This window comes from Hemitrygon akajei, chromosome 3 (genome assembly GCF_048418815.1).
Source record: "Hemitrygon akajei chromosome 3, sHemAka1.3, whole genome shotgun sequence".
NCBI classification, from domain to species: domain Eukaryota; kingdom Metazoa; phylum Chordata; class Chondrichthyes; order Myliobatiformes; family Dasyatidae; genus Hemitrygon; species Hemitrygon akajei.
Genome location: NC_133126.1, coordinates 80,588,666 through 80,603,762, shown reverse-complemented (window position 1 = coordinate 80,603,762; position 15,097 = coordinate 80,588,666). Strand labels below are relative to the sequence as shown.

General features: G+C 41.6%; 1 protein-coding gene across 1 annotated transcript in view; it reads right to left on the bottom strand.

Moving 5' to 3' along the window:
• The window catches only part of LOC140725150 (serine/arginine-rich splicing factor 5-like), a 31,501-nt gene extending 20,746 nt beyond the window's left edge, over window positions 1–10,755 (bottom strand). Inside the window, exons 1-4 of the mRNA XM_073040223.1 lie at window positions 10,631–10,755; window positions 9,710–9,848; window positions 4,157–4,227; window positions 3,972–4,064 (exon numbers count right to left, since the gene is read on the bottom strand). Of these exons, the coding sequence (XP_072896324.1) occupies window positions 3,972–4,064; window positions 4,157–4,227; window positions 9,710–9,832 (287 nt within the window). The 5' untranslated portion in view covers window positions 9,833–9,848; window positions 10,631–10,755. The remainder of the gene's footprint in view (window positions 1–3,971; window positions 4,065–4,156; window positions 4,228–9,709; window positions 9,849–10,630) is intronic.
• Window positions 10,756–15,097: the final 4,342 nt, after the last annotated feature.

Below are 15,097 nucleotides of genomic sequence, written 5' to 3'. Positions count from 1 at the left end.
CACTCTTAGAGTGCAATGAAATTTTGAATAACCGCACTGAGATCCCAACACCAAGTGCAGTGCTGCACCAGCCACATCTCCACCACATTGCCAAGCACATCCCAGAACTGGATCCAAAAGCAGAAATACTCCTGCTATTAGGAAGAGATGTTCTCCAGGTGCACAAGGTTAGGCAGCAGGTCAATGGACCACACGACACCCGCTTTGCCCAACGCCTGGATCTGGGCTGGGTGGTGATAGGAGAGGTGTGCCTTGGCAATGTACACAAACCGACAGTTAACACACTCAAGACCAATGTGCTAGAGAGTGGCCGCCATTCAATTTTTCAACCCTTCACAAGTTTCATGTGTATCAAAGTAACCGACAAGACGCTGGGACAGTCAGTCTTCGCTCAAACTGAACATGATAATAAACTTGCTCCATCAGCACAAGACACCATTTTCTTAAAAATAATGGACACCAAGGTCTTCAGAGACGAAGCAAATAACTGGGTCGCCCCACTACCTTTCAGAGAACCACGCCAGCGACTGCCAAACAACAAAGAGCAGGCAGTCAAGTGGTTCACATCCTTGCAAAAAACCCTGAAAAGGAAACCTGAGATGCAGCAACAATACGTAGCATTTATGGAGAAGATCTTCGCTAATGGACATGCTGAAGTATCACCACCACTGAGAGAAGGTGAGGAGTGCTGGTACCTCCCAACGTTTGGGGTTTACCACCCACAAAAGCCCAATCAGATCAGGGTGGTCTTTTGACTCCAGTGCTCAGTGCGCTGGTATCTCCCTTAATGACGCGCTCCTTACAGGCCCCAACCTTAACAATACCCTTCTCGGGATCCTGTTGCGCTTCCGGAAGGAGAAGGTCGCAATCTTAGCGGACATCCAGCAGATGTTCCATTGCTTCTTAGTACAGGAGAACCATCGCAATTTCCTCCATTTTTTATGGCACAAGGACAATGACATTAACAAGGAAGTCATTGAGTACCGGATGAAAGTCCACATTTTCGGCAATAGTCCATCACCTGCCGAGGCCATCTATGGGCTGCGAAGAGCCATCAGAGAGGACGCACAGGAGCACGGCGATGACACCGTTAAGTTTGTAGAAAGGCACTTCTATGTCGACGACGGCTTGATATCGCTACAGAAAGAAGACGAAGCAATTGATCTGCTCCAACGTACACAAGCCTCACTCGCTGAGTCAAACCTCCGCTTGCATAAGTTCGCATCAAACTGTCAGGCAGTAATGGAGGCCTTTCCACACGATGACTGTGCTCCGGCAATCAAAGACCTAGATTTAGATGGAGAAACCATACCCATACAAAGGAGTTTGGGTCTCCTTTGGGAGATTACGACTGACACATTCACGTTCTCCGTGCCGACCATGATCAAGCCATTTACCTGCCGTGGAGTTCTCTCCACTGTCAACAGTGTTTTCGATCCCTTGGGTCTACTGGCGCCAGTTACGATCCAGGGAAGAGTTTTTCTCAGATAACTTACCTCTGAGCTCTCCGACTGGGATACTCCCCTACCAGAAGACAAGCTAAGCAAATGGGAGGCTTGGAGAGATTCACTTCAAGATCTAAAACAGCTTCATATCCGACGTAGGTACACTGCGACCTCACCCACCGAGGCAGCGCACAGAATTGTGTGTTTTTTCGGATGCGTCTACCAAGGCCATCGGTGCTGTAGCTTACTTGAAAATAGTCGGGAAGGATGGTCAAGTTGAAGTAGGATTTGTAACTGGTAAGGCGAAGCTCACTCCTCAGTCCGAGCCGACAATTCCAAGGCTTGAACTGTGCGCAGCTGTTCTGGCTGTGGAAATGGCAGATCTTATCCAGGATGAGCTAGACCTAGAGCTGGATGATATCAAGTTCTACACAGATAGCAAAGTAGTGCTTGGTTATATTTATAATGAATCAAAACGTTTCTATGTATACATTCATAATAGAGTTCAACGTATCCGCCTGTCATCAAAGCCTGAACAATGGCATTACGTATGTACCAAGGATAACCCTGCAGACCACGCATCGAGATCCTTACCTGCATCCCGCCTGGCTCAGACATCCTGGTTCACCGGACCCCCCTTTCTGTATCAGCCACCAATAGAAAAAACTCAAATGAGCGAGACATTTGAGCTGATCGAACCCGAAAGAGACTCGGAAATTCGGCCGCAAATACAAACAGGAGTCACCTACCTCGAAGAATCAATACGTACTAACGAACGCTTTCAGCGGTTCTCCACTTTGAATTCTTTAGTGAGAGGACTTGCGTTCCTCATTCACATGGCCAGATCTCACAAACACTCATCCCGAAATAGTAAATGCAAGGGATGGCACAAATGTAACTTACCTCACACTGCGGACGAATTGGCCCAGGCAAAGGACGTCATCTAAAAAGCAACTCAAAGAGCAGCTTTTGCAAGGGAGTTTTCGGCTCTCCAAGCTAATAAACCAATACCAAAGGACAGCCCTTTGAGGAAATTCAACCCAATCCTGAAAAACTGTATCATTTGCATTGGAGGCCGGTTAATACACTCCCACCTTCCAGCTGCAGAAAAGAGCCCAGTAATCCTGCCCTGTGAGTAAGCCATGTGTCCTTACTACTCACTCGCCATCACCATGAACAGGTAAGGCATCAGACCTGTCACCTGACGGAAAGAGCAATAAGGGCAGCGGGACTGTGGATCTTGGGAGGTGAAACACTGATCAATTCAGTACTCCACAAATGTGTAACCTGCAGGAAACTGCGAGGCAAGTTGAAAACTTCTGACCAAGGTGATGTGAAAACTTACCAAAGGCCAGTTGCAAAAGTCATGCTACTTCTTCCTAAGGACTGATTTAGAGACTGAAGTTTTGTATTATGTTCATAGTGACCTTACGAAGGTCATGCGGGGAGTGTGTTGCCTTTAAGGCATTTGTTTAGTTTATTATATTTTCGCTTTAGTAATTCGTTTGTAATCATTTTCTAGTTAAAGTTAAGGTTGCTTAAAGTAAATTTGTTGTCTGTGATATATCGCGACATGTGATGACGTCACACCCGGTTTCGCCACGTCCTGTGGGAAAATACTGGTTTGGAGAAACGGGAAGGAGGGGGCTTATGTGTGCAGGATCAGCGCGAGAAAAGTTTTCTTTCTACGCACTAGAAACATCAGAGAAGCAACGCCGTAAGTTCATAAGATAATCGATATGTTGAAGTAAAAATGTTAACGCTGATTCTGTTAAAAGTAATGACGGTTGATAAAGTTTATGTTCTTTGTTATTTAAAGAGTTGCGGATAGTTTGTGTTGATGTATTTAAAGCCAGTCGATGGCGTAGGTAGATTCTGACTGTATGTTGCACTTTAATGTTGTTGTAGTTTTACTTATGCAAGTATTTATAATGTAAATGTGATGCCAGGAAGGAAACAAATACTGTATATATTTTGTATTGTTTTATCAACAGTTTTCACCATACGTTAATGTGGAAGAGTGAACAGTAAACGGTTAATCTTACTGGGACCGCCTCATTGACTGGTTTATGCTTGGTGTTTAGTTCAGAGTTTTTTTGTTGTTTTTTTTTTACATCTGTGCGAGAACACTACAGTTTCTATCAGCCATTTCAATAAAAAACATTTTTATGCTCCTATCCCTGAGGTTTTCAAGATAATGGCACAAAGTGCTGAAAGCAGAAGTTCATGACCTTCCAGTTCCAAAGGCTCAGCACCACACTAAGTCAACTATTGATGGCAAACAACATCTCTACTTAACTAACAAATTAACATGGACTTAATATAAACAGCAGACAATAAAAGGTTTCAGCACTTGTAAATAGCATACAAGCTTACTTTCTTTAAATTCTAGTAGATTCATCAGCTTGTCATATGAAGTGTCCGGATTTGTTTAATGTAATGAGTTGGATTTATTATCCAATTTTATACTGATTCCATTCAAAATTTTGCATTTCCAATTTAGAAAAAACAGGAAAATAAACATACCTTCCAGAACTATATTGATAGCTTTGGCTAAAATAACCTTGATATCGTCCTCGTCCTCCTCTATTGCGTGCTCTGGCATGCTCAACTGTCACTCTGCATACACAAAATGCTTAATTTGTAGCTAGCAACATTGCAGAATAAGCATCACCCTTATAGGGATTAGATAATGAGACTGGAGTTATTACCTTTCATTGCACAACTCTTTTCCATCTAGTTCATAAACAGCATCCTCTGCATCTCTGTAATCTTCAAACTCCTGAGGACAGAACAATACATTTGTACATGAAATTTAAAACAAAACTGCAGATGCTGAGAATATAGAACAAAAACAGAAAACACTTAATGCACAGCAGATCAGACTGCATCTGTGGGAAAAGAAACTGAGTTAAAGTATCAAATCAAAGATGAAGGTAAAGTCTTCAACACTGCACAATCCCCACAAAATCTGATGACCCTGTGAATTCCTCCTCCAGGCCAGTATCATAACATCCTTCAAGACGATAAAATCTTACAAGATACAAGGCCCCAACAGTACACCAGGTCGGATACTGCAAACCTGTAAACCTGACTGGAGTGTTCATTGACATCTTCAACCTCTCACTGATGTGGTCTAAGGTTCCTGTTACTTCAAAGAGGCAGAATGATACCAGTGCCTGAGAAGAGCAGGGTGAGCTGCCTGAACAACTATCACCCTGCAGCACTCACATCTATCATAATGAAGTACTTCAAGAGGTTAATTCTGGCCATAATTAACTCCTGCCTGAACAAGTACCTGGACCTGTTGCAGCAGGTCTACAGTGGACATAATCTCACTGGCTCTCCACTCTACTTTGGAGCATCTAGACAAGAGTAAAACATACATCAGACTGCTGTTCATTGATTACAATTAAGTGTTTAATGCCATCATCGCTTAGGTATTAATCACAAACTTTCTACACCTGGGCCTCCTGCCTCTCTTTGCAACTCAATCCTCGATTTCTTCATTGGGAGACCACAGTCAGTACAGATTGGTGATTAACACCTCCTCCTCACTGACAAATAAAGGCACTCCTTAAGAATGTGTGCTAGCTCATTGCTTTACTCTCTCTCTCTCTCCACTCATGATTGTATGGGTAAGCACAGCTCAAAATCTATCTGTAAAGTTGTCACTAATGCCACTATTGTTGGTAAAAATCTCAAGACAGCAATGAGGCAAGTGTACAGAAGTGAGATAGATCAGCTGGTTGACTGGTGTCACAAAAACAACACTGCATTCACTGCCAGCAAAACCAAGGAATGGATTGTGGACTTCAAGAAGGAGAAGTCATGAGTACACACACCAGTCCTCGTTGAGGGGTCAAGCACTGGAAAGGATGAGCAGCTTTTAAGCTCCTAATTGTCAACTTCTAAGATCTGTCTTGGGCCCAAAACATTGATACAATCATGAAGAGGGCATTCCAGTGGTTCTACTTCATTAGGAGTGAGAGATCATTTGGTGCATCACCAAATACTCTTCCAAATTTCTACAGATGAATGGCTGAGAGCATTCTGACTGGTTATGTCACAGCCACGCACGGAGGTTCTAATGCATATTATCACAAGAGGCTGCAGAGGGATGTAGACTCAGCCAGCTCCTTCACATCACGAGCACAACCCTCCACACAGTAGAGGACATCTTCAAGAAGCAGTTCCTCAGGAAGGTAGCATCCATCAATAAGAACCATCACCCCCTTCTCATTACTATCATCGGGGAGGTGGTAAAGGAGGCTGAAGACCCAAATGCAACTCTTTGAAAATGGCTTCTTACCTTCCACCATCAGATTTCTGAACAATCTGTGAACACTATCTTATTAATCCTTTTTTTAAACACTTATTTATTTGTAATTTATAGTAACTGTATTTGCACTGTACTGCTGCCGCAAAACAAATTCCATGTAGTAAGGAAATGAACCTGTTTCTGATACAAAACCTTAAAATATTTTTCTTTCACATGCAATCTGACCCATGAATATTTTTAACATTTTGTTATTACTGCGGATCTAAAATCATAATTAATGGAAGTATTCTTTTTTTATAAAAATGTGATCAGAAAACTACCTCACCACCTCAAAAGGGAGAATAAATAGCCTTCATCTGTTCATACGGTTTTAAACTAAGGCCCTCTAGTTCTTGATTCCCCGACTCTGGGAAAAAGACCGCTCATTCACCTTATGTATGCCCCTCAATCTTACATACCTCTGTAAGATTACCTCCCCACCATTCTCCTACACTACAATGAAAAAAGTCCCAACCAGCTCAACCTCTCTTCATAAATGAGTGTCCTGAATCACAGCAACATCCTTGGAAGTCTCCTCTGCACACTTTCCAGCTTAATGGTACCTTTTCTATAGCAGGGCAACCAAAACTGAACAAAATATTGTAAATGCAGCCTCACCGCTGTAAAACTGTAATGGAACATCCCTACCTCTATACTCAGTGTCCTGTCTGATGAAGGCCAGTGTGCCAAAAGCTGTCTTTGCCATCCTGTCTACCTGCTGCACCACATTCCAGGAGTCATGTACATCTGGGTCCCTCGGGTCTACAACACTCCCCGGGACCTTCCCATTCTCTGCAAGGGTCCTATCCTCATCTGCCTTTCCACAACGAATGATTTTTTAAAAAAATCATATTTAAATAAGAACCTGGTCTATTTTCCTTATTGTGACATTTCACTTAACTTTGCCACTTTTGTTAATGCAAGTTCTGCAATCAAATTTCTAAGTCTGAATATAATTAGCTTATTTTATAGACTATATATTACCATTGACTATTTCTTAGTGGTTTAATGTTCCTAATTAGCTATGGTGATGATACTGAGTTTTTTTCAAAAATGAAAGAATGAAAGTAAAATGTTTATTGAACTCATAATGGGTAACGATGGTTGCACGAAAAGTCACCTCAGTAGCTCTCTCCTCTTCAGGAAAAGAAGAACTACGATCTTTCTGGTAAGATGGCATTCGATCACTGTGGCTTCCACAGGGTCAAAAAATGGTGCTATTGTTGTATTTAAACATATTTTTAATTATCACAAAATCCTGCTATACATTAAGAACTTAAAAGTACTGCAGGTCTACACCATCAGTGAGTTGCTCGCTGGCACAGAAAAGGAAGTGATTAGAAATGACTGATTAGTTTTATGCCTGCATTACGATGAAGATTGGTTAGAACCGTTTAGCATCTGTGCTCATTCCCACACAAGGATAATAATTTCCAAGTGATTAATAAAAATGTTAATATTTTACAAACTGACTGGAGGCATCAGCATTTTTTTCCTGTAAGGTCCCTTTGCAGCTGTAAATTGTTAGACATAATATTGACGCATGGAGTAGCTCTGATCTTGGCTTTGTAGCATGGAGTTGTGGAGATGTTATATAGACTCTGATAGTGCTATAGAGAAGTTGGGGACATTGAACCCACAAAGACTACCACCCTACTTGTTTTAATTTCTATTTTTGCACTATTTATTTATTATATATATATATATACTTACTATAATTCAGGTTTTTTTTTTGTATTGCATTGTACTGCTGCCACAAAGACAACAATTTAATGACATATATCAGTGATAATATTCTGATTCTAATTGGTATTTCTTTCAAAAAGATTTGTTTGTTTAAAATAGTTACAAGACCCTGATGGTACTTTGAATTATCACAGCTTTACAGCTTGCATGTTTTCTTCATTATTGATTCAAGTAGCTGGTCATGCCAACGTGATTCATTTGTATAGCTTTATTTAAACATTTATGCCTTTGTAAGTAAACTGCACTTGTAATAATATTTTAATCAGTGTTTCCCTTTTGTTTTCTGTATTAATTGTGCTCCATTCAGTAAGGATGCTGAAAAATTAGTAGACAGATTTTTTGGTTCCTTGAACTCTTGTGTCTCCTCATTAATGGTCCATTTCTGTTAAATTTGAAGGAAGTGATACGAATCCAACCAAGGCTCTGTCAAGGGAGCAGCAATTTGCTCAAACAGCCCTTTTACCAAAAAATTATTCTACCGTCAAAAAAATTATTTTCTTCTGTGAATCAAGATATGTGAGCATTGAAGCTTGGGCTGCCAGTTGTTTCAAGATTGTGGCTGTTTCAAAACAGTTCAAACGTTGAAAGACTCCCTCCACTTTAAGCCAGCAGCTTGATGATGCATTTCAGATACATGTACAATTTGCTTTGGTTCCTTTAAACCTGTTGCCTGTCAAAAAGATAGTGCTGATGAATAGGATATAAAATGGCGGATATCCTGGACTCAATGAGCAGAAGACAGGGCCATCACACAAGTATGAATTTTTGTATCAAAGCCCAAGACTTAAAAAGTGATCATCCCAAAAAAAACTGCAGATGGTAAAAATCTATGATAAAAACACAATGCTGGTAATACCCAGCAAGTCAGACATCATCTGTGATAAGAGTAACAGAGCTGATAGATCAAAGAAGCCCCTTCATCAGAATATTTTAGTTCCTTCTCTCCCCATGGATGTGGCCCAAATTGCTTGATATGTCCAGTATTTTCTGTTCTTATTATTCTAGAGGTAAGAGGACTTAACGTCGATGAACTTAGCTACATGCTAAGCATGCGACAATCCACAGCTGACTTCGCACCCGAGCTTATTAGGTGGTTTTCATACACTCAGCAAGAATCAATCAGTTATGACCATCTACAATTTTATTTGACTCTGCTGGACTTTGGGGAGCATTTAATTGTAAATGCCTTAACTCATTTTGGTTAATGTCAATAAACTAACTCTTTAATACAAATAAGTTCATCCCTTCTTATTCACTGAAGTGCACACAAGTAGTCTGACCTGAAATTATGATGATTATTTTAACACAGTGATTGGAATAAATTAAATTTAAAAAGCACAGATTACATGATAAAATCCCACATTAGAGGCAAATAGGTTAAATGAAAGCATGTGGGATTGAGGCAATATACATTCATGAAATTAAGCAATCAGAATAAATGAATCTTTCTTGTGTTAACAGGCAATGTCTAGTGGAGTGTTGTGGAGATTAGGGCTTGGGTCCTAACTATTCACAGTATGTATCAATAAGGAATCGGGAGTTTTTAAACTGGTGCGAATGTAAAGAGACAATACATTGTTAATTACAAGATCCTTACAATGATGATGTGTGAAAGGATCTTGGGGTACACATCCATTGCTCTCTGAAAGTGGCTATACAAGTTAATAGTACAGTAAAGGAGGAACATGGCATGCTTGCCTTTAGTAGTCAAGGAACCTGTATTGAGTTCAGAGTTGGGAAGCTGAGTCATAGTGTTTTTTTTTAATCTAGTTAGGCTGCATTCCATTCTACTCACTCCAGGAACAATGTTGAAGCCCTTGAGAGGGTGCAGAAGACATTTACCAAGATGCTACCTAGATAACAGGGCAAGTGTTATGAGGAGAGATTGGACAAACCTGGACTGTCTTCTTTGGAGCAGCAGAGGGTGAAGGGAGATCTTATCAGTGTTCACATGATTATGAGAGGCATACATTTACAGTGAGAGGTAGGCTCAAAGGAGGTGTGCAGGGCAAGTTTTATTTATTATAAAATCATTAGTTGCATCCAAAATTCAGTATTTGTCAAAATCAATTTAGCTATACTAATAACCCAGTAGTCACATCGTGTTAAGGAAAAACTGGGCAATTGACTGAATTCAATTACTTCACATGTACTCAGAATAGTACTAACTTCTGCATTAAAATTAAGAGAATCTTACCACAAATCCAAATCCATTCTTCAAATCAATTTCCTTAATTCGTCCATATCCTCTGAAGAACCTCTCCACATTTTTTTCAGTGGCATATGGGCTCAGTCTGCCAATGAATACCCGGGCATTCATCTTTACTGACCTACAACTTTGGAAAAACAGGAACATTTCAAGTACTTATACTTCCATTGTACTTTCTAAAAGTTCAAAGCATCACTTTGAAAATGCACCCAGATAAAGCTTATGATGAAACAATAAAATGGACTTCTGACCTCACAATCTACTTCATTATGATCTTGCACTTTATTATCTGCACTGCACTTTCTTTGTAGCTTTTATACTTTATTCTGCATGTTATAGTTTTACCTTATTCTACATCAATGCGCTGGGCATGAATAGTATTAAAGGCGAGTTTTCCACTGTATCTTGATACATCTGACAATAATAGACCAGTACCAATCTTCATCATTCAAGAAGATGGTAAAGTCTTTTAAAGGCAGCGCTCTGGAAACGTTTACTGACAGGCTTGCAAACTGGAGTAGAAGGGAGATATCAGCGCGTGGAGTTGAGCAGATGGAGAATTTTACTGCTGTAGGCTGCAAATATTAGGAGGCCCGTGTTTACTGAGGGGACAGGACTGAAAATTAACCAGGTTACAGTAATTCCCATCCAGTTAATAACAAAGGCAATATAACAAGACGACCCCTTCCCCCACGTCCATTAAAAAACGTGGGGCTGGGACTGGGGTTGGGACGGGTGAAGAAGGGGGATCGTTGACGCCTGGGACCCTTCTGTCCGGCCCAGTGGTCATCACCGAAGGACGGACCTCCTACGCAAGGAAAGGCAGACGACCCTAGCCCTGCCCGAGAGCGGGCCCACTGGATCCGGGGCCTCCCTGGGAAGGCAGCGATGCCCATGCCGGGACACTACCTGCGCTGGTCTTCAGTTCAGCCGCTCGACAATCACAACCTTCCCCGCAGCCCTGCGCAGCTCAAAATGGGGGACGCCCCGCCGGCCTCGGCCAATCCCACCTCGGCAATTGTGCCGTCATTTCCCGGGTGCCTAACGAGTTTTCCCCTCCCGCCCCGTCACCATAGCGACTGCTGGCCCCGGGGCAAGTGAGCGATGGCGGGCATTTTCTCTCATCATCTCTGGGAAACTGTTGTACCTACCCCAACAGTGCAGAGCCTCATAACGTCTTGTACAGCAATCACACACTTAGCAAGTTTGTAGCCAGATTCCCTACTGTCCAAACCTTCCTCCTACCTAGCTCGTATAAAATGCGTTAAAGCAAATTCCAGTTCCTTCCGTCCAGCTTTCAACCTTTCGCTCACAATATTTGTATTATTTAATTCAAACTACCGTGGCTTTTTCGCCCAACAACACCTTTTGGTGTTTTTACCAAGCTCCAGGCAAGCGTTTAGTCCTAAATGGGATGTAACCGTCATCAAATACACTGTCTCTAATTCTGACTTACTATTTTCTAGGACCTCAAAACTTCGAAACTTCAGACCAGATGAGGGTTTCGACCCGACACGTTTCTTTGCATTACAGATGCTGTTTGGCAAATTGAGTTCTTCCAGCAGATTTTTTTTTATTCTGAAATCTCAGATTTATTTTTGTTCGTACATATGTACCGGTTCTTAGAAGTTCAGACTTGATCAGAATGTGTCCTGATTCATAGGAGCAGATCATTCAGCTTTTTTTTTGCCATTGAATAAGTTTATAGCTGATGTTTTACCTCGGTACCACTTTCAACTACTGACTCCATATCTCTTGATTCCCTAAATACCAAAAAAAAAACTATTTCCTTTGAAAAAGTAACTCAGGATGGAGAATTCCAAAGATTTACAGTATCTGGGAGAAGAAATGTTGCCTCATCTCAATGGTTGATCCCCTACTTCTAGGTATCTCAGCCAAGGGAAATACTTCTTCCTCTCCCACTGTCAAGCCTTGTGAGAAACGTGTATTCTTCAATGACAGGACTTCTCAGTCTCCGAAAGTCAATAGATTATAGGCCAGTCTGCTTAACTTGCCAAGTTAAAAAGTTGCTATCCAAGGAGTCAATTTGGTAAGCAATGATTTGTCTTCTTTAAAGTATTGTGCTCCTGCATTGTGGATTTTCCCATATCCTTCCTTGCCTCAGCTTCTCTTCTGCTGAAACCCACATCCAAGTTCCCCATCCAGAGTACATTTTGTGTCCTTAAAATATTCAAAGTTTCTTCCAAGTATGGTTTGATATGAAGGAATGCTGATTCATCTGCTGATGGAGTGATTACAGCAGGGTGGCAATCAGAAAGATTTTGATTCAATAACTTGAGACAAGTAATTATACATCCACTCTTACTGGTTTGTTTTGCCTGTGAGTCAGAAATTATGATAGATAATTATGACAGATTACATATAAGGTATTCTATGAATATAACAACTGTAGATGTTGCTTGCCTAAACTGGGATGGATACCATAATTTAGATGCCAGTCTCCAAACATTGTAGATCTGTTTTCCTATGAAAATGTATTTTATTTGTAAAAATTGAAGTATATACAGTACAGTTCCAATAATCCAGCACACTTTGGTTGGATTAGAATATTTTCCAAACTGTTGGAAAATCCTACCATTCTTTTCTCATTAACATTCTCACACACCCATGTTTTTCAGTGAATTCTCTAAGTTTAGAGGAAGTAAACTGAGCTCTGGTGAGAGTACAGAATATAACCCAGTGTATCTGTTATTTTGGTATGCCAGAATAAACTGAGATATACGGATTTAAAAGGCAACCAGGACCTGTTTCCCAAGCAGGAGATTGCTTGAGTTATTAGTAATTTAGCAAGGGTCAATAACAAGAAATGAGGTGTAAGTGGAGCAACCGTTGCTGGAGTGGGTCAGTGTTAGAGTGGTCAGGCATTGGCTCAACAGGCTTCAGAGAGAACAGACAGATGCTGAGTCGTTTGGAATCATTTAGTTGATAGTTGAACTTACATTTAAGAAGTTAGAGCCAAAGTGTAGGCAGGATGGTAGTTAACGTAGTGGAATGCACCTCCTGTAAGATGTGAAGTTGCAGGGTACCCTGAGGACTACATCTGCAGGAAGTGCACCCAACTTTGTAGAACAGAGTGATCTAGGAATAATGGTGCATAGTTCCCTGAAGGTGGAATCACATGTGGATAGGGTGGTGAAGAAAGCTTTTGGTACGCTGGCCTTTATAAATCAGAGCATTGAGTATAGGAGTTGGGATGTAATGTTAAAATTGTACAGGGCATTGGTAAGGCCGAATTTGGTGTGTTGTGTACAGTTCTGGGCACTGAATTATAGTAAAGATGTCAACAAAATAGAGAGAGTACAGAGAAGATTTACTAGAATGTTACCTGGGTTTCAGCAGCTAAGTTACAGAGAAAGGCTGTAGCTGTAAGTTAGGTCTTTATTCTTTGGAGCGTAGAAGGTTGAGGGGGGACTTGATAGAGGTATTTAAAATTATGAGGGGGATAGATAGAGTTGACGTGGATAGGCTTTTTCCATTGAGAGTAGGGGAGATTCAAACAAGAGGACATGAGAGTTAAGGGGCAAAAGTTTAGGGGTAACACAGGGGGGAACTTCTTTACTCAGAGAGTAGTAGCTGTGGAATGAGCTTCCAGTAGAAGTGGTAGAGGCAGGTTCAATATTGTCATTTAAAAAAAAAATTGGATAGGTATATGGACAGGAAAGGAATGGAGGGTTATGGGCTGAGTGCAGATCGGTGGGACTAGGTGAGAGTAAGCATTTGGCACAGACTAGAAGGGCTGAGATGGCCTGTTTCCGTGCTGTAATTGTTATATGGTTATATGTTATATGGTTAACTTCAGCTCCTGACTGACAAGATCAAGGAGCTGGAGCTGGATATACTCAGACCCATCTGAGAGGCTGAAAACCTCATAGATGAGAAGTTTACTGATGTGGTCACGCCCAGAGTGCAGGCTTCAGATAGGAGATGGGTGAACGCGCCCGGAGAAGTAAGGGAAGTAAACAGTTATTCCAGAGATCCCCTGTGGCCATTCCCCTCAGCAACAAGTATACTCCTCTGGATACTGCTGGTGTGTGTGTGGGGTGGGGGAGGGGGTGATCTATCAGGGCACAGCAGCTGCAGTCAGACCACTGGCACTGTGACTGGCTCTGATGCTCAGCAGAGAAAGGTAAAGTGGTGATAGGAGACTTGATAGTTAGGGGGACTAACAAGAGAATGAGACACCAGGATGGTGTGTGCTTCCCAGGTGCTAGGGTCAAGGATGTCTCAGAGCGGCTGAAGATATTCTAAAAAGGGAGGAAGGGCAGCCAGAGGCAGCAATGACTTTGATAAAAGGAGGAAGAGATCCTGTGGAGTAGGTGTAGGGAGTCTGGGAAGAGGCTGAAGAGGAGGACCTCCCAGGTAGTGATCTCTACCTTGGAACTGGTGCAGGGGTCAGGGTTCCACATTTCTGGATCATTGGGATCTCTGCCAGGTGAGGAATGACCCGTAGAAAAAGGATGGATTACTCCGGAACCTGAGGGGACCAACATCCTTGTGGGAAGGTTTGCTAGAACTGATGCAGAGGGTTTAAATTAATTTGGCAAGAGGATGGGAACTGGAGTGATAGCGCTGAGAATGGGGTAGTTGGTATATGAGTGGATGTGTGTAGCGAGACTGAGGAAGGACAAGCAGATAATATTGTATTCATGCATTTTGGTAGAAGGTATAAAGATGAAGACTATTTCCTAAATGGGGAGAAAATTCAAAATTCAGTGGATCAAAGAGACTTGGGAGTCCATGTGCAAGATTCTTTACAGGTTCATTTGCAGGTTGAGGCAGTGGTAAAGAAGGCGAATGCAATGTTAGCCTTCATTTCCAGAGGACTAGAATATAATAGCATGGATGTAATGCTGGGGCTTTATAAGGCACTGGCCAGATTTCACTTGGAGCATTGTGAGCAGTTTGGAACCCCTTATCTAAGAAAAGATGAGCTGGCATTGGAGAGGGTCCAGAAGATGTTCATGAGAATTATTCCAGGATTTAAAGTGTTAACGTATGAGAAGAGTTTGATGGCTCTGAGTATATACTCGCTGGAGTTTAGAAGAATGAGGGGAATGTGAAAAGGATGTTTACTCACAGTAGATGAGTCTACAATAAGAGGGTACACTCAGGATAAAGGGATGACCATTTAGAACAGAGAAGAGGAGGATTGTTTTTAGCCAGATGGTAGTGAATCTGTGGAATTCATTGCCACAGGTGGTTGTGGAGCCAAGTCAATGAGTATATTTAAAGCAAAGTTGTTAAGTTCATGAATACTCAAGGTGGCAATGGTCACGAGGAGAAGGGAGGAGAATGGGGTTGAGAGGGATGATAAATCAACCATGATGGAATGGTAGTACAGACTTAAAGGGATGA